The sequence below is a fragment of the Xenopus tropicalis genome, chromosome 6 (genome assembly GCF_000004195.4).
Source record: "Xenopus tropicalis strain Nigerian chromosome 6, UCB_Xtro_10.0, whole genome shotgun sequence".
Taxonomy (NCBI): Eukaryota; Metazoa; Chordata; class Amphibia; order Anura; family Pipidae; genus Xenopus; species Xenopus tropicalis.
Window position 1 is genome coordinate 84917140 of NC_030682.2, and position 20159 is coordinate 84937298.

Genomic DNA, 20159 nt, shown 5'->3' on the forward strand with positions numbered 1-20159 from the left:
ATTTGAATATATATTACATGGTAGTTTTGCTAATGTTGCTAATTATATAAGGGATAATGTTCAGGCTATTAGAAGTGACCAAAAAGTTCTGTGACCCCATAAAGGCCATTGGCTGAGTGCCTTTATATAACATAGGGAACTCAATATTTGTGACAGTCTGACCACCAGGTAAGAAATAAAAAAATATATTTTTCACTTTAGAAAACCTCATTAATATATAGGACATATTTTGAGTAAAACATGTGAACAAAAACCACTGGATTTGTGTATTTACACAATATGTATATACTTTATCTATGCAGGCAATCCAGTTGTCAAAACATAGGTACAAATCAAATTGTACAAATCCTGTAACTTCAAAATTGATAGCATAGCCTTTGCTGCCCTCATATCCTGCCAGTCTAGAGCACAGAGCTATAGCCTGCTAAGGTTGCAAATGTACCACAATAATTTTTTGTCAAAATGTAACAAAAAAATTTATATTTTTTTCCCCAATGTGATAACTATAGAAAGGATTTTTTGCTGGCAAAATTTTCAGGAAGCTACGCAAAACAAATTGCCAATAGTGAAATGTGAAATTTCACTGCGAAAAATGTATACATATATATATATATATATATATATATGATTTTTTATATATGATCCAGACCAGGCAGTAACACCAGGCAGGGCCAGAACTAGCGGTAGGCAGAAGAGGCAGCTGCCTAGGGCGCAACGATTGAGGGGCGCCAGGCAGGAGCCTCTCCTGCCTACCCCTAGTGCTACTTTGTCATTGCCTCCACCGCTTGTCATTAACGGCGGAGGCAATGACCGATCTAATCGCACCGCCCCCCCGTGCACTTCCTCCTGTGCTTTGGCGCGCATGCGCCGTTCGGGGGGGGGCGGGGAGGTGGGCGGAGTTGGCAGACCGGGTTGCCTAGGGCGCCCGGTCGGCTTGGCCCGCCCCTGACACCAGGGTTACCTTAGTGCCTTGCATCATTTGGCACAGTTCAGTTGCACCCATAAAATTGGGCGCACACGTCAAGTAAATTATGACAGCAAACACCAGAAATTATACCAGGCAGGCTTCAAAAATATTGGGTGTGACTGTATCCTGTTTGGAACAGAGCCCACGCGCAGTTGTATTACTTTTGATGAATGTATGCAATTGCGGTAGGCACTGCAAAACAGTTGGTGATTGCGCTTGAAATTGTACTTTGCTCACTGTGCCTCAGTAAGTGAATGTGCCCTTTGGTCTTTTATGTGCAATTTATAATGTTTTTTGTTACTTTTATAACTTGGGATTTATCTAGTTCTCTGGTAGGATATTAGTTGTTATCTTTAACACATATCCTTTTAGTTTATTTTAGATGTATTGCAGTTATTTAGTAATGAATTTTACATCAGTGACAATAATTATAGTAATTTTCCTTACATGTTTCCCTGGACATATGTCCACTAATGTTTTTCAGTTTTCCAAATATCCTTTAACGTTGGCTGCTTTCTAACCAATAAATCAGGATGACAGGTTGCATTTATTCTCTTACCTAAATTGACCATATCACGTTGCCTAATGCTGAGCATATTTATACAGGTTGCTTGTCAACTGATCTGATGTGCAACATGGCTGCATGGCCTGTGTTCACCCTTACAAATGACCCGAATAAGGGTCACCACTTAGTTCCAATTGATTTTATGAATCCGAACACACAAAAATAGAGTGTAAGTCAAAGACATGCTAAAGGTCACTGACATCCTGGGCTTTTAATGGTTACAAGGCCATACCAGCAAGCATCTACTTCATGGAATTATTATCTGCAAAGCAGGTAGCCAAGAATCATTGTAGCTGTAATGTTAATTTCCAAATTCCTAAATATATAATCAGATTAAGGGTTATTTATGGACTGGAACCTACGAACAGCAGCTAGTAGTTTTTTTACAACTGTGGCATATAAACATTTATTAAAACCATATTCTCTCCATAACATTTATTGAGAGAATAAAATCACTAATGTTAAATGTTTTACTCATTTTTAAGAAATCATTTTAACTGACACAATATAATTGACAAGCGTTTAATATATTACATTTTTAATGATACAGTCAGGCAGATTTAGAGTCTAAGTTCTCTCTTGTGGTCTCCTCTCTCTGACTAGCAAAATAAATGAGCCTGCTGTTGCCATACTTTCAGGTAGGTGTTAATAGTACTATAAGCCTTCCGCTGGCAGGGAGGATGATAATTCTTATAAGAGATGTTACTTGTAACTGCATCCCACAGATGAATAATAAAGTGTACACTTGTTTTATAACTGGTATTCTTCAACTGTTCAAAATGCTAATCACCCTATAGAAGTACTTGTTTTGGACATAAATATGATTCATAGCACTTTTAATCATTTAGGACAGGGAGTCATTTATTTTTAATGAAGAAGCAGTGCTTAAAAAATAATTGGCTAAATAAAATATAGTTTGTAACGTGTGTAATGTTAAATACTCAAGTTCCCAGATTTTCCCATGACTGGTGCTGAAAGTTCTACATATTTTGTTTTAATATAAAGATTTCCCAGTGACGAGCACAGAAGGACTGATATAAGTTCAAAGCGTGGTTATTAATTGAGTAAGCAGGGAATTCAGAACAAAGCTAATACCTGTGATGCCTGGCATTAGTGATTAATATAATATAAGGCTGCTAATCTCATTGCTGACAACTGACCTTCAAATGTCAGCAAAAATATGTTGATAAAAATGCAGTTATAAATTCTTAGCAAGTGAAACACTGAAGGTCAGATCATGAGAACAGTCTAAATAACAGTGTGTACAAAAGGTTTGTCTTGTTTTTATTTTCTTTAGTAATAATCCCAGAATTCTATGACAATGTATGATGGATAAAAACTGAGCTTACCTGTAGGCACAGAAGATAGAAAGGTATGGTGTTCACCGTTTTATCCCACCTACAGCAGAGGGTGGGCAGGGCAAAGACAGCCAAACAGCTGTTGAGAGTAGTCTGGATAAGTATCTGGTACCCTAGAATGTGTACCTTAGAGGTCACAGATCCCAAACAGCCAGCGGTGGGTCAGGGATAGGAACTATCCCACACTAAGGCAACGGTGCCTGTAGGGAAGAATACTCCCAGCTAATCTCTACTAGTTGGAGCCAGAAACTGCTCTTTATAACTAAACTAGCTAACTATCTCACGTTCCTAGAAAGTGCTATGAAAGATGATATCCTGCTCTTGCAAATCCTCATTCACGGGGTCCCTGTTCCCCGACTTCACTAAAGTTTAGATGGCTTACTGGGGCCCTGTTGATCCCAGGCTCAGTGGAAGTTCCCCCTGGGTCAACAGATGCAGCCAAAAAGGAAGATCTACCCCTTTGCTAAGCACTATATTAGAGTACAAAGGGAGTGGTCTACCTATTAACCAATAAGGCACAAAATTCTAATATCAAACTAGATACATGGGTCTTTGCCCAGTAACAAGGATACAGCCATAGGGGCATATTAACCCTATGGGTCCTACATAAGCTTTATATACTAAGACCAGCAATATCAAAATACAAAATAACCAGTGGCAGTGGATGTCATCTACTTAGACTTTGCTAAAGCATTTGACACAGTACCTCACAGAAAGTTAATGATAAAATTGAGGAATACTGGCCTGAAACATAATATTTGTAATTGGATAGAGAACTGGCTGAAGGATAGATTACAAAGATTGGTGGTAAATGGAACATTTTCTAATTGGGCCAGTGTTGTTAGTGGAGTACCGCAGGGGTCAGTCCTTGGTCCTTTACTTTTTAACTTGTTTATTAATGACCTGGAGGGGGGCATAGAGAGTACTGTTTCTATTTTTGCTGATGACACTAAATTGTACAAAACTATAAGTTCCATGCAGGAGACTTTGCAGAGCGATTTAACAAAACTGGAAAAGTTATGCACTTTGGCAGAAATAAAATGAACGCGAGATATCTACTAAATGTTAGTGTGTTGGGGGTATTCTTAATGGAGAAGGTTTGGGGGTTTTTTTGTAGATAACAAGTTGTCTAATTCCAAGTAGTGATGAGCGTATTTTTTTGGCAGCCATGGATTCGCAGTGAATTTCCGCATTTTGCCATTGGCGACATTTACATCTACAAACAGCATGTGCTCTGTAAAATTTATGCCATGCAATGAAGAAGGCAGGTTTATACAGGCAGAACTCACTTTTATAAAACGTTCTGCTTGGATTAAGCACTGTAATGGTTAAGCTGAGCTCAGGACAGGAGTTTCTATGTAAACCAGCAGTGCCATCTTTTTATTGGCTGCTAGACTGGAGAGTGTGTTTGGTAACGAGTTGAGAAGAACTGAGCATGCTTAGTTAGCCAAGAGCCAAAGTCAGTTCCTAAGGGAAGGTGCCGAGTGGGTTAGAGGAGGAGAAGGAATCCCAAGTGATTAAGGGGATGCAGCAGTCTTACTGTTAACCTCTGAATAACATGAGTAGCAGGTTTTTAAATATTTGAAAGCCTTTAAATAACTTGCCCAAAACAGATGTTAAACTTACTACCCTATAATTGCCAGGCTGAGATCGCATTACCTTTTTTAATGGCCTCAGCTTTCCTCTAATCTATAGGTACCATACCAGATTAAAGTGAGTCTGAGAAAATCAGAAATAGATGGCTAAAACTGAACTAAGCTGTCTCAGTACCCAAGGGTGTATTCCATCTGGCCCTGGTGCCTTGTTAATATTTATTACGTGACATATGAAATGAATATATGTATGGGTAAACAATATACATTTTTTACACCTCTCCTACTGTATAGGGAAAAATACAATTTAAGACAAATGGCAGAAATAGCTCACAAATTGGGGCAAAGTATGTACAACTTTTTCATACAGTAAAAGTCTTGAAATTAATTGTGCCTGCAGAGTAGGTTACATAATGTCACTACCAATTAGAAAGAAACTTGACAGACTTTTATATAAGAGTTTGAAAACCAGAACTTGATTTATTTTTGCAGAAGAACCATAAATGAACTTTAATAACTGCTGTAGGTTTGTGTCTTGGTGAAGCGACACATGCTTTGTAGTGTGTTGATTAGCTTACAAAGGCTTCATAATATTCATTATTTTGCATTATTGTTTTCAAAAGAAAGAAGCTTACAGAGGAACACCCGGGATTCTTATTGGGTTATTGGATGTATTATGCAGGTGACAGTAGGTACAATGTTAATTGCAACATTGCAATGTATAAATTACTTTCTAAACACTGAACACATTCATTTCTTTTATAACAAAAATAAAAAATAAAGTTGAGCCAGAGTTTCAAAGGGCAAACTCATTACTCCTCTTGAAAGAGAATATTAGATAATGTATTTTGTCTTTCCCATTATTGTTATTTCTAATTACATTTTTATATCATAGGAGGTTGTCTAATTAATATTTTGGAGAATACCGTTTAGTATGGCATATAGATGTTTGATATAAAGGCCTGTGTATTCCCGTGCAGTATTGTACTACTATAGAATTGAAAGTAAACATAACACATATCCGTATTATTTATTTACATTGTAACCAAAGTACTGACATAAGGTGCTGGTAGCAGAATATGCCTTACAAGCCTACCAAGGTCATTGTATTTTCACAGTTGAAGTAGGGGGGACTTCTTATCATTTAGTAGGGGTCACTCCTGTAATTTAGAAAGTCAGTCATAGCAATAAATATGATTATTTTGCAACAATATAAAAAAGTCACAGTCATCATGCAAGTCAAAAAATGTGCAGTTTTTGCAAATTTTCTGCAAAATTTTCCCCAACATACTTTTTTAGTTTAGATTTTTTGATAAAATGTTTGACATTTGTGGAAATGAGATTATTCAAAGTTTATAAAAAAAAAAAGTCAGAAAGATTTGAGTTTTACTAAATCTGCCTCTAATTTGTTTTGTGAATATGGTTGAAGTGACACACCACAAGAACCCTTGAATCCCCAGTTCAGCCAAAACTGCTGAGCATTAGTCGGTAGCTGTTTAAGAAAGTTAACAAGTTTCATGACAAGATAAAGGCATCAAACTACATCTTAAAGGTCACCTTCATAATCTCATGTTTAAATCTGTACATTTTTTTCTTAAAATACAGAGAAGGTTCAATGAGTTGAAGTAGCATAAATGATCCCTAAGCATATCATTGATCTAGATCACTAAGCAGGGCATAACTGTTTTATTATTTATACATTTATGTGCAGATATAAGAATAATATAAGGATATTATCCCTCCAAAGCTATGGGTAGCATTCTCGAGGAGTGAAATTAATGTATGTAAAATAGGAAATTATGTGTGTGGAAAAAGGTAACAAACAATACAAATCTTTTACACCTCTCCTACTGTATAAGGTAAAAATTACTGTGTGGGACAAACAGGTGAAAATAACTGACAAATTGCCATAGTTATGTAGTTATGTACAACTTTTGTTTTCACACAGTAAACTCGCTATAGACCAGTGAATAAATCTGCCTTTTAGCTTGACTTGTAGAAGTTGAATTAAGCTTTTTATACTAAGACTTAAACAACATGTTTATATAAACAATACTTCTTTTAGTACTTGTCAAATATTATTTACAAAGATCATGCTATCGTTCTGGATTTACATGCATCCGATATTCTTTTGCAGGTATTCTATTGACAGAAACAGCGATCCAGGCAGATATTTTTATGTTGATGTCACCACTGGAGCATTGATGACTGCCAGGCCTTTGGACAGGGAAGAAGTGTCCTGGCACAATATAACTATTTTAGCCATGGAAATGAGTGAGTCTTCCAATAAATCAAAGCTTAAGGGGGGGACTTATAGGTTGCAGACTGATTTCACAGGTTTGAATAGTAATTGAAGGTCATGTAATTACTTGTAAATATAAATGCAACGTTGAGAAATGCATTTCAGGGAAATACTGACAATATAAAAATAAAAAAAAACAATATAAAAACTGAAAGCCAAAATAACCATATAAATTACATTTATTTTATCCAAAAAGTTGTTTATGGATTTTATATTGTTTGTCCCCAAGAGAGAACATCTTACAGTGTTTAACATATTGGTTTTAGAAGAAGCTCTCACTATTTTTTCCTTCTAGGTTTTAGTATAAAAATGTTGTATATTGTTACTGCAAACTGTTGAAGTGGTGTTTGATAGTTAAGCATACTAAATAGCTTGTTGCCCTCAGCTTGTTAGAGCAGGTTAAATCTTATTGTGACTTATCTTAAATGTTTTGTTCTAAGATGGAAAATAATAGAGTAAAATATGTATTAGATATTGAATAGTAAAAAGATGATGATGATAGATAGATAGAAAAATAGATAGATAAATTAGATACATAGAAGGGGCGCTGCTACCATGAGGTGAGTTGAGAAACCCACATCAGGCGGCAGCACCCACAAAGTTACTAGAGGTGGCAAAAAGCTGCTCCTGGTAACTTTATGAGACAAATTTCCATTTTTTTAGAACAGAAATTTGGCTTTGCTAGTGGAGAAAGTGCTATTGCGCTACACTAGCGATGCACCCCCCCCCCCGGAACCCCTCCAGTTAACTGTTAAGATTATTGCAGGGGGGCCGAGGGGGGCAGCATTGAAGGAGCTGCGTCAGGTGGCTCAGGGGCAAAAAAACACCCTTTTTAGATAATATTTGCCATAGACCAGCATTTATACTTGTTACAGGATCATTTATGCAAGTTTTCATAAAAACTAAAATTACTATAACAGTTTGTTTGACCACAGTTTGTGGCTATCACTGCATTTATCTACACTGTTTGTTATAGTACATGTAAACTTTACAGAATTTAATACAATATCTGTTAAACTAAAGGTTACATAATTCTCACAATCCATTTTTACATTCAGCTTTAACAACTCCAACCAGATTGCTTATCTCCTTTATAATATTCAAAGATTCTATCAGATTATGTCAGATAATTGTACGAAATGATAAAAATATGATATTTACAACTTAAATTGTTTCTGCATTTGTATATCCCTAAGTTCTTACCCATTTAAGATTTCTGATAAAATAGCATATGTGGGTCTGCTTTTATAATTTTATTTTGGATAGGTCAGGACCAGGATTTAATATAAATGTTAGATTTAAGTTTAGTTTGTTTGTTTGTTTGTCTGTTTGTATTGTTTCCCAGTTGGGAAAAATGGCAATGTACAGCAAGAAAATGAAGAAAAATCTGTTCAGTTGGAAGAACACAGTTTGCATTTTGCCGCTTTGTCTTACAGGGACTCCAGTATCCTATAGGATAACAGGTCCCCCCATTGTGGGGTGCCAATATTCCCATACCTATATTTCCCAAGGCTCCCATGCATCTTCTTCAGTCTCCCTTGTGCAAAACAGTAACATTTTCTTGATTTTACTATGTTGCACTTGCACAAGCCTAGAAAAATTCAAGGAAGCCTTGGTAAATATGGAAAGACAGATCTGAGGCACTAGTAAGAAAGGACCACTGACAGGTGCAGCTCTTTGCTGGAAAAGAGTGATTAAATACACTGGGGGGGTGCCTAACATATTATTAATCTTAATAATTAAAACTTTGTAGCTCCAGAAAACTCATATCAGTTAAATGCAAATATAAACCTAAAAGCCATTACCAATAACCTGCAAATGTTTTTTCTTCAATGAAAGTAATGCAAGCTTTTTCCTTTTCCTTAGATAATCCTAAACAGATAGGTGGCGTGCCAGTTACAATAAAAATCCTTGATGTTAATGACAACGCTCCAACATTCACAAGGTTTTATGAAACATTAATGTGTGAAAATGCAAAGGCTGATCAGGTACAGTAGCTTTCTCTTATATCAAAGTAACTAAAGGTTATTTGATCCACAGTATTTCAAATCTTCCCTTTGGTGAAACCAAGTCAAACAACGTCATACCCCATCATAGTAGCGTTATTATAGCTACATTACAACGTAATTGAATGCTACAGATATTTATTAAATGTAATAACTAACAACAGGGTTAATAAAAGATGCATGTTCACCCTGATCAAGTAACATTTTATTTACTTTCTCTACATGCTTCATGGTTATGGTATTTATTATAAAGTAATCTAATGAAAATGGTCAAATATTTTGCCTTTGATACTTAAATTCCAAACCTATGTAATCGTCTGAAATGTCATCTAGTTCAGTTAGAGGATCTGTTATCAACAAACTATAAATTTATGAAATGTGCACAATTCCATGTTGGCAGAAAAATACTTTAATCAAGGTCCAAATAATTCTGGATATCAGATACAAAATATTTTAATTACTCTACTAGAATTGGAAACTCAAGTACACTTTAACACTTCTTTTTAATGGTCCATCATAAAGTTATAGTAGTTGGGACATTTAGGAAAAGTAAAAAGCAAAGGACTAAGAAAGGATATTTGGAACCGACTTAGCTTTTCCTGGTAATTAAATCTAGTGAATAATAAACCACCTATTGTAATATACTTATACTTATATTACAATATTATAAGTCACCAAGGAGCTCAATGGACATATAGAAACATGAGGCTGAAGATTGAGTGCTTTTTTACAGGTTATGGAATTCTAATATCCTTATATTTTACATTGGAGGGACAATATTTATTAGAATACACAAGTTTCAGTGAGTCATGTGAAATTGCAACACTAAGCACCAATTATAACTGATAACATTACCAAGCACCATTTATAGGATTATCATTTACAGGATAAATGGCTTGAGTATTATAATGCTATAATTATTTTACCATAAACCATTTAACCGGTAAGGGTGAAAACTCCCAGAAACTACCAGCGTGCTAACAAATAAATATTGCCCTTAATTATTCTCCCTCTTGTGGGTAGTAGCCAGAGGGTTAAATGATGGGCCACCTGGAATATCTGTCAGCAATAGATTAAGTAGATGGATGAAGCGACAAGGATTTCTTTAAACAATGGACTTTCTTTATTCACTGTAGGCATTTGGCATCCAGTAGTATCAATACATGAATCACATTTCAATTAGTACATCAAGCACAGTTTTTAATTATTTCACAGGCAGCGTATGATATCAGACTCAACTCACACTTCCAATTTATACCCCCAGAGGTGATGTCCCCTGCCTTAGTGCAGTAGTCCCTTGAGCAGGAATTTAAAACACTGTGTCCATGAGCTGGTGGCCTTTTCACCACAGGGTTTTAACCCTATAATTTCCTTGGGGAAGCTTTGAGCTGCTTGGTGGAGCTTTCAGCATGCTATCTATCCAGTGCCTGCCTTTCACGCCTGGAGTGACTATAACATAAATTAACCAACCCTAAATTTACTAATCCTGTAACTACCTCTCAGTGAGGTGAGGTCCCAGGAAAGACCTTGAGCAAGTGTGCTTATACCTTTTATATATGAGTACACTGCCACCTACTGAGCATCTTTAAACTTACTTTTAACCTGGAAAAGGAAATCGTTTTCACACACAGAACTAGAACCACCTTTAGGTGTCCACAACTAAAGAAAACTGCCTGATTGGCAAACACTGAACTATCAGGATTACTACAATAACCAACCTTTTACACTATAAAGAAACATACTTATACTTTTTCACTTTTCTCTATGACTATGGGATCACTATAAATGGGCCCTTTATTTTAAACCACCAACCATTCCTATGCTCCTTCTGTATAACAAATGAGGTTAAGGGAATTGTACTGGAGTGGGGGTTTTATAACACAGAACTCATTTAATCTCCTTTCACTGGAAGGGAAGGCGCAAACTATTATGCATGCAAAGAATAAGTGTGCTCGGCATAATCTCTATTTATTGGTTAAGTATGGATCCATTAAGTTTCCTTACATAGTTATCACAAATTTCTTTTCTAAGTTTGCAATGTTAAACACTTTAATCAAGGTCATTCTCTTTCTCTGATATTTTCTACTTTTATTTCACTGTTTTGCATTATAGCTGATTCAGACCGTTAGTGCAGTAGACCAAGATGACCCACAAGAGGGTCAACACATATCCTACAGTTTAGCTCCGGAGGCAGCTAATAATCCAAATTTCACTCTACGTGACAACCAAGGTAATTTTCATAATACAGCAATTCTGAAAAACTATTTCAAATTCTTTTCTTTTACAGCTTTTTTAAAAGGCTTTAGAGGTCTGCAGCAAAATGAATGATGGTGCTGTGTAGCTCTGAACTCTCTTTAACAACCATCAGAATTCCAGGATGAGCAAAGCTTTAAAAAAAGCTAACATATATTTGTGATTTTGTAAAACAGAACATTATAAGCAGATCTTTTTGGCATTATATATTTGATATAAATACAATTTTCTATTACATGTATATAATAAAAACTTTTATTAGGCAATATGATTAGAGTTCTTAACTCTTTTTGCTTAGTCCTCTTGGTCACCTGGTATGCATAGTGGTACTGTAGAAAGGGCTGAAAAGTGTCTTGTTATTTCATTAAACGGGGGGGGCAAAGGCAGACCATAGCTGTAAATGTTTTGATTGTTCTGAACAGCTAGTTTAAGTTAGACATGAAACATAACCATGTCACAAAGTGTGACAAATATCTAGATATTTTGTGGCCTAGCAGAATAAATTACTTGTAAGATATATAAATTCGAGATTATGCCTTATTTAAACATATTGCAATATACCTCTGCACTGTAGTGTGTGAAGTGTATATTTCTAACACAATAGCCATGTTTCTTACCCACGATGCAACATTTTCCACCATGATTTTGTATAAATGCAGCCACTGGGGGAGATGCACTTGATACAATTGCAGCCGATGGATTAAAATTGAAGCTGTGATTGCGCTTCAACCCCAAGTTGTAAGCGATTTTGCTGAAAAGTCTGTCATAATTTCCAGCATTTGACATGAGGGTGGCGTGCATGCCCGATTCTCTTGGCCCAACAGCTCTGCAGCGATTTGCGCAGGCCACTATGGGAACTCTGGAGCTACAACCTGGTTTGGAAGTTGGGATAACTCCAGGATTTCCACAGCAGCCTCTGTCAATAGGTGCAACTGAATTGAGTTAGGAACAGGAGGCAGGAGGAAGGCAGCAGTGCCTAGGCCAAATATACAGAAGTGCAAGGAGTGCATTTTGATGCAAGTATCTGCAGGGGAATTTTAAGCACTACAACTGTGGTGCTGTACCTCAGTACACGATTGGTTTTAAATAATTTATGCTGAATGCATGAGGCTTATGACATTCTATTAAAGGCCATAGTCTACAGTAGCAGGGCACTGTAACATGCAGACAATCTATGCTCCCATAAGGCCATGTGAGCCAAAATTTTCTTTACCAAGAATAGATTACCATTTGTCCATTTGCATAGATAGGGAGTTTGATTCTAAAGGGTCATGTGAATACTAGTATAAAACTCCAGTAATTAATTTCTTCTTGTGTGCATTATCCTCCTCTTATTTACTCAGCTAAATAAGAGTTTTTAATTACTAACATTATGCTCTTACAGACTTATTTGCCAGGAGTACATTGAACATCCATTAGCACTTGCATTAGAACATGTTGATAACTGACAATATTTTAGTGCCATGTCAATCCTCACTATTAAGAAGCAAAATACTAATAAAGTACCAGGGCTGTACAATCTAAATAAATAAAAGACCAGGTATTACATCATTTAAATGGAACGATACCCAAGAGAAGTGGGAATGCTGCCAGATGTGTGTTAATTTCTATCAGGGATGATAGAGCATCTGGGAACTGGCCCTCTGGGTTGACCACATTACAAATTGCTTTAGATTTACTAAGTGCTTGTCATCACATCTAAACCATATGGACAAGTGTCTTCAATCTTGAGAGATATACAGTACACCAGCTGATTGCACAAACAAAATCAATGAGGGATTGAAGGTCAGCCAAGATGGAACAATGAATGCTGCATAATAGAGATTACAAGTTGGGTAGTGCTTTTAATGGACCATTTTATTGCTAGCTCTACTGTAGCAGGTGTATACAACAGGCATCCATATTGCTGGTCTCTTGGGGCCTAGAGAATTACTTTCAAATGGCTAGTCATTACAAATGTTATAGTCCTTATTTGTAACTATCCATCATTGAGATGTTATGGTTGTATTCATCCTGATCTACGCCGAGGCAGAAATATTTTTTAATCACAGATTCCAGTTCACTTTTAAAAATAAGCAGAATGGTTTCTGTAACAGAAGCTGTAATAGCTCTAAAAATACACCATAGCTGTATATTACAGCCATATAAAAACTGTTATAAAACTTACAAAATATGTTGTATTTTTTTTCTTTTAGATTTGAGATAATCAGTGGTTTAGAGTATCCCTTTTAGCTAACATATTTTTGTGTAGGAAGCAAAATACTGTTTGCTAGTTGGGTATTTGATTTTATTAGCCCATGTAGGTCTATATGACACATGCACTCACAACCATTTTTACTTGGCTCACGTGATTGATCTTACTGTTAGTCTTACAGAACTAAGCACAATTCTAGTAAGGCAAATGTAACTGTACAGTGTCCCTTCCAAAAAGATAAATAACTTGACTTTTAAACCCCATGGATAACTACAGTAATAAGGTTAATATTGCACCCTTCCTTCCTCAGTATGAATGAAACTTTTGTATCCTAAACATCAAAGATAGTAAATCACCTAAGGCTTTCATAATGACATACTGGTCATAGTTTTTTAGAGTGCATACTGTACTGATATGGGTTAGACATAAAAGGATTAGTTAATTTTTCCCTTAGTGCAGCATTATTGTACCAGAATCCAGCATCATTGCAGATGCAGGGGTTATGTGTTTGGTGTAATTGCTCTGCAGCAGTTGCGCCTCATTGGCAAAAATGACCACAAATGCATGCACAGTACGTTTTAAATTGGATGCATTAGCAGTTCATCTGGTGTTGTTTCAAATGTTCAGCGTGTGAGTGGTGTCTGCACCCAATTATTCAGGCACATGTCCACTGCTTCTATTGATTGCTGGGCACAAAGGGAACCCTGGAGCTACACCCTGGTCAGGAGGTGGTGGTCGCTCCAGTGTTCCCTTGCAGCAACAAGTGAAGAAGAGCTCTATTCAAAAAGTAAAGCAGGAAGGACTGAGTGGAGTTTGACAGAACTATACAGAAGAGCAAGGAGCACATTTTGATACAGGTACCTTTAATGAAAGTGGTTTTACTGCAGGGGCCACCATTGCACTTGCAGCCGTACATGGGCCCTCTGGTGTGACATGATAAATACGTTTGCTCCATCTGCTTTTCTATGACAACAATCCTAGGTTGGTAACACCTTACTGACTTTCACATCACATCATATTAGGAGTAATACTTATGTGTTTGCCTTTTTTTCTGCACAGACAACACAGCTTTGATTTTAACCAGAAGAGCAGGCTTCAAGCAATCTGAACAGAGCACTTTTTACCTTCCACTCCTAATATCGGATAATGGGCATCCAAGGCTGAGCAGTACTGGCACCCTAACGATTCAAGTGTGCAGCTGTGATGAAGATGGAGATATAATGTCGTGCAATGCAGAACCATATACCTTACCCATAAGTCTAAGCAGGGGAGCACTTATAGCGATCTTGGCCTGCATTTTTGTCCTATTAGGTATCATCCTTATCATTTTAATATTTTGAATGTATGTTTTGCTGTTAGCATTAGTTGTTTAGCTAGGTGTTAATTATATGCATTGATTAAAAGTGATGAGCGAATCTGTCCCATTTCGCTAATCTGCTAAAAAAATTCGCGAAACGCTGAAAATTTTTTGAAATGAGGCTAGCACAGAACTTTTTTGACCCAACTGCGACTTAGTCGACTCGACCATTCATTTTTTTACGCGACCATGACTTTTTTATTATTCACTAATAACACACTCACACATTTTATGGTTGCTTTCATGGCATCTCTTATTAACAACCCATGGCAGCTGCTGTATAATAAAGCAGCATTTGCTCTCTTTAATCTTTTGGTACTTGCATGTAAATGAGTCCTCAGATATGTTCACTCAAGCTACGTGAAAGTGTACTTGTTGTGACTTACACTAGGGGCATATTTATTATAGTGTGTAAGCCAACATCCCTGGTGATGTTGCCCATAACAACCAATCAGATCTTTGATTTTGTTTTCTAACTTGTAGGGGACCATTCAAATCTAAAGGTTGATTGGTTGTTACAGTATACAGTATGCCCCAAAGCCCGTGGTCACTGTAATTAACAAATTGGATATAAAGTGGTGTCAGCCTTTTCCCCCCAAAGCATTGACTTTGATGACTTTAGTCAATGTTCTCAGGCTGAGAAACCAATATTCTCTTTATATTACTGTGCTAATTCTGTGTCACTATCATTTGGTCTTTTCAAATCACTGCCTTGGAGCCAATTTTTGCAGTCATAGTTTTGTTCTTTAAGATAAGCACCAAAATTAAATTTAAATCTACATCTACAATCCATCTGAATATTTTAATAGTGCAGAGAAACACTGAAAATTACAGCATCAAAAAACATTGACATTCACGTGTTACTTCCTTTTATAAAAATCACCATTACTATGGTTTTCATTATGATCCACGAAACCAACAGTTTGTAGGTTTATTATTCCCTATTTGTGCATTCTAGCCATGTTTCCCATTTTCATCTGTGCCACCTTCAGGTATTTTATTTGTACAAAACTTCCCTGAATAAGTTGCAATGGCAATGACACTGAGTGCCACAATTACATTTAGTGGTATAGATCTCCATTTGCCTCACAATAACTGATCTTATATACAATGCCTTTGTTAAATCAGCTCTCTTGTATATATTTATTTTATACTGTAACTACTGTAGTACCTGCAAAAATGTTATTAAAGGAGAAGGAAAGGTTCAATCACTGGTGGAGTTCCAAATGTAAGGCACCAGTCACTAACCTGATACCCCGGGCCAGTGTTTCTGTTATCAGGAAAGTGTACTGGCCTGTTATTTATGGTCTCTTTTTATCAGTAGGAGGACTTTTACATACAGCCTTCACCAATTTAAACCTGCCTATTAGTCATCAATCACCTGCCTAGAATGAGGGGGACATTGTAGAGCGAGAATACAGTAATACTTCTTGCTGTCATATTTTGTCACTAATGAGAACTGTAGAGTGATACACAACTGGCTGGCATGCTGGGGAGGTCACTTTAAACCAAAAGTTGAGATCATTAAAAAAGTGATATGAGCTGTTCATAAGTCTGCTATTGATTAAGTTTGTTTTTTTTCACTAGAGAACTGTATTTGTTAAGAATTATATATATATGTATTAATATTTGTAGTGTGATATATTTTAAACAATGCGGACTACTTTCCTTTTGCTTTATAATGTAAATGTTTTATCTTTGTTACAGTCCTGGTCTTACTTATCCTGTCCATGAGGAGGCACAGAAAGCAGCCCTACACTATTGATGAAGAGGATAACGTCCATGAGAACATTGTTAGATATGATGATGAAGGTGGTGGAGAAGAAGACACTGAGGCATTTGATATTGCAGCTTTGTGGAATCCAAGAGAAGTCCACATGGCAAAAACTAGAAAGGACATGAAACCAGAAATTGAGAGCTTATCTCGTTATGTGACTCAGTCGTGCAGGATGGACAATAATGTTCACAGCTACATGCTGGCTAAACTGTATGAAGCTGATACGGATGTCTGCGCTCCTCCCTTTGACTCCCTCCAGACATATATGTTTGAAGGTGAGGGATCTGTGGCCCAGTCTTTAAGTTCATTGCAGTCATTAAGTACAGACTCAGAGCAGAGCTATGACTATCTTACTGACTGGGGTCCTCGGTTCAAAAAACTTGCTGAAATGTATGGCACCAAGGATAAAAATGGCTCTTTGTGACAGGCCAAGGAGAACTGAGAATCTTTATGCAAGGCACTAAGTCAACCCAATAAGGATCTATTTTCAGCGATTCTTTTACTGAAGAAGGAGTAATAAATAAGCTTATGGCAGCTGGAAAGAATTGGTTGAATGGGAATACATCTGAAGAGAAGCTTTTAAAGAATAAATATACAAATGATATTGATAATGATATTAAATATAGTAAGAAAAAGACAAAAGCATATCTTGGCTTTCGAGAACATGGTGGAAATAACAAGCCCCACAGTAATATGGCATATATTTTTTTACAGCACATTTGTGTATCTTCATCAAAGGAAAAAGTTTCTCTTAAATGTGAAAATGGAATTCAGATCACTACAATAAATATCTTTTGTCATAATAAGTTATTAATACCGCATTCTATTGTAGGTAAAGTATGAGACTATGCTTGAACTATTCCCATGCTCATGTGGAGGACTCTGGAGATCTAATGGAATATAATGAAGTGGATTAAGGTGTTTCTTGGTGGAAAGGGGTTACCATTCACTTTAATATTAAGAGATGAATGATAATGTTGTTAGATTTTTTCTTTTTTATATCTGTACATGTACATATTTTATTTCTGCTATAATAGGGTGGCACTTCTTGAAATATAAAATGAGTGTTGGTCATTTTCATGTGCCAAATGCAAAGAGATGCTAGATATGGAAGCCAAATAAATAATTTAATGAGTACACCGTACTGTAGATTAGAAGGCTTTCCTAGTATGCATCAATTTAACCCAAGAAATGTTTACATATATGTATATGTATTTTATATCCTCTAGCCAGTGATGTCCAGTCTGCTGCTCTGCTGCTTAAATTTAACTACAACTAGCAGAAAAACACCCCCCCCCCCCCCCACATACATGCAACAGCTGCAGGGCTGCAAAATGGACATCTCTGATCAAGCAGAACAATGACAGCATCACAGAAGACTGTGAAATGTAAGAAAATGTTTTGTACATTTGTCAATAATTTTGGTAATGAAACATGATGTACTGAATGTCCAGTACTTTAGCACTTCTTTAATAAAAAGCTGAATTGAAATAATATGCCTTATGTTTTTCTATAGACATTTTTGGTGGCTTTGGTATAATACATTTCTAGAAGGTTAACAGTTTCACGTTCAAGGTTAAGAGTTTCTCAAGGACCTTGAAATTAAGATCTAGAATCCACTATGCCCACAGCGTTTATTGAAACATTTCATACCCAAACGTACCACTCATCTTAATGCACAAAGTGCATTCTGTGTTATTATCATTTATATCAGTACTTGGAGCATACTAAGTCTGTGCCCAGCTTTACATTGCGGGCAAACTATCAAATACTTTGGTAATTTGCTCTCAGAGAAATAAATACACTGCCTAAAGCAGACAATCATTTGCTTTGGTCTATATTTTAAAGGAGAAATAAAGGTAAAAACTAAGTAAGCTTTATCAGAAAGGTAATGTAAATACAGACATAAGCACTCACAGAAATGCTGCACTGACTTCTCTGTGAAAAGATTTCTTGTGTCTGTAATTCATGTGCCAGAGACACACAGCTCTCTGCTGTCTCCTCTCTCCTGCTCCCTCCTCCCTCAAGAATGCTAAGAACTCACTCCCCCCCTTAGGAATGTGGATCTGAGCCAATCAGCAGGAAGCTGACTCATGGTCTTACTAACTGAGCATGTTCACTTGGTCTGCATGTCTGTGCAGGAGTGAGGCATTATGGAAACTTTCTTTACACAGCTCAGCATTTTTTCTTGGCTTCTGATCATCTGAACAGGTGAAATATGGGGAGACTTAAGGGCACTATTGAGACAACAAAAGGTATGCCTGCAGCTTGAGATTAACTCTTTATTAGCCTTTCCTTTTCCTTTAAGCATAACACCCAAGGCCAGAAAGGGCTAGTAACCCATGGATGCTTGGTTGTGAATGGTGCAGATTTGTCCAGTGTCTTATTTACAACCATGTGTACTATGCAATCGTTGTGATTGAAATGGTGGTCTACAACAAAACCTTCCAGCATTTGGCAGTATGCAGTGCTATGGGCTCTATTCATAATAAAATACCCCCCACAGACAAGTGAGTAGATATGTAAAATGAAGACCACAGAGTAGGGCCGAGCATCTTAATGCTAAGTATGGAAGAGTATTCCTATATTTAAAACTAGGATGAAGGTTGCTGATGAAATGGCTATTGCATTCTGGTGTCAATTGAATAATAAGGCTTTTTGTAGATATATATGTGGTATATAATATGTTAATTTGTGTGTTTTGTAATAAAGGGCATAAGGTTTGCCCAGGAGCATAAAAGCATTTTCTGGTCATTGCTTTTGGTTTCTACTTCTGGATAAAGTGGCTTTTATTACATGGGGGTAATTGACTTAACATTATATTGATTCTCTTGACTGAATATATAAATGTTATCATACCCCAGAGTTTATATGCCAACTTATATCATCCTAATACCCACCTTTAGTCAACTTCTGTTTAGCCTCACCAAATTCTGTAGCTTAAAGCTGTAGGTGTCAGTGCTACCTTGCACAGACTGGCTTGTCATGATCACCTCTGTGAATTCCATTATATTGCAGCCTGCGCTGATTTCTACACCACAAAAAGAATCAGTAAAATCTGCATTTTTATATAATGTTTTACAGGTGATGCCAAGTCAATGCTGTTTTGTATGTTTTTTACTAATGCAGGCTTTATATTCATAGCTAACAAAAAAATATATCTAATATTTATCTTGAGCTTTTTGTACTTAAGCAGACACATTGGAAGCAATTAAATCAAAGTCCACTAGAGGGAGCTGCATGCACAGTGCATTCCTGGCACACAAAATTCAGCATATCAGAAGAAATATATTAAAAAGCTAGTTTTGATTGTGTGACCAGTGAATATTTCTGAATTGTTAGGAAACATAATTTAAAAAATGGTACAGAGTGTAAAGCGTTGCCATAATACTTTCTTTTTGCAGAATATACAGAGAAAAAGTGACTACCTGTTCCCAAACCATATAAATGGGTTTTCTTCAATCATGCTATTTTAATCAAAATGAGCACATTATATGCTGATGAAATGATGATTTAGTCCATAATATAGCTTGTGATAGAAATGTTAAAAGGGTAGATCAAGCTGTAGTATAAATGCTGCCTATATAATTGGGATGCTATACATGAGACAGGACACAGTATATTGCAGCAAGGCATGCCACTACTCCCTTGTATATACTGTCTACCCTCACCAGCTCAGGTAACTCTTAATACAGTATGTGCATGTCTTGGGTGGCAGGGAGAGCAAGATGAAGAGGAGAAGACAAAGGGGCGTATTTATTATGCTGTGTAAAACTAATTCGCCGAAA

At 36.5% G+C, this 20159-nt stretch overlaps 1 protein-coding gene across 1 annotated transcript in view; it reads left to right on the forward strand.

Moving 5' to 3' along the window:
- Nucleotides 1–17865, forward strand: part of cdh20 (cadherin 20) — a 212407-nt gene extending 194542 nt beyond the window's left edge. Inside the window, exons 10-14 of the mRNA XM_012965436.3 lie at nucleotides 6620–6756; nucleotides 8651–8772; nucleotides 10903–11020; nucleotides 14297–14548; nucleotides 16302–17865. Coding sequence (XP_012820890.2) covers nucleotides 6620–6756; nucleotides 8651–8772; nucleotides 10903–11020; nucleotides 14297–14548; nucleotides 16302–16795 — 1123 coding nt within the window. The 3' untranslated portion in view covers nucleotides 16796–17865. The remainder of the gene's footprint in view (nucleotides 1–6619; nucleotides 6757–8650; nucleotides 8773–10902; nucleotides 11021–14296; nucleotides 14549–16301) is intronic.
- Nucleotides 17866–20159: the final 2294 nt, after the last annotated feature.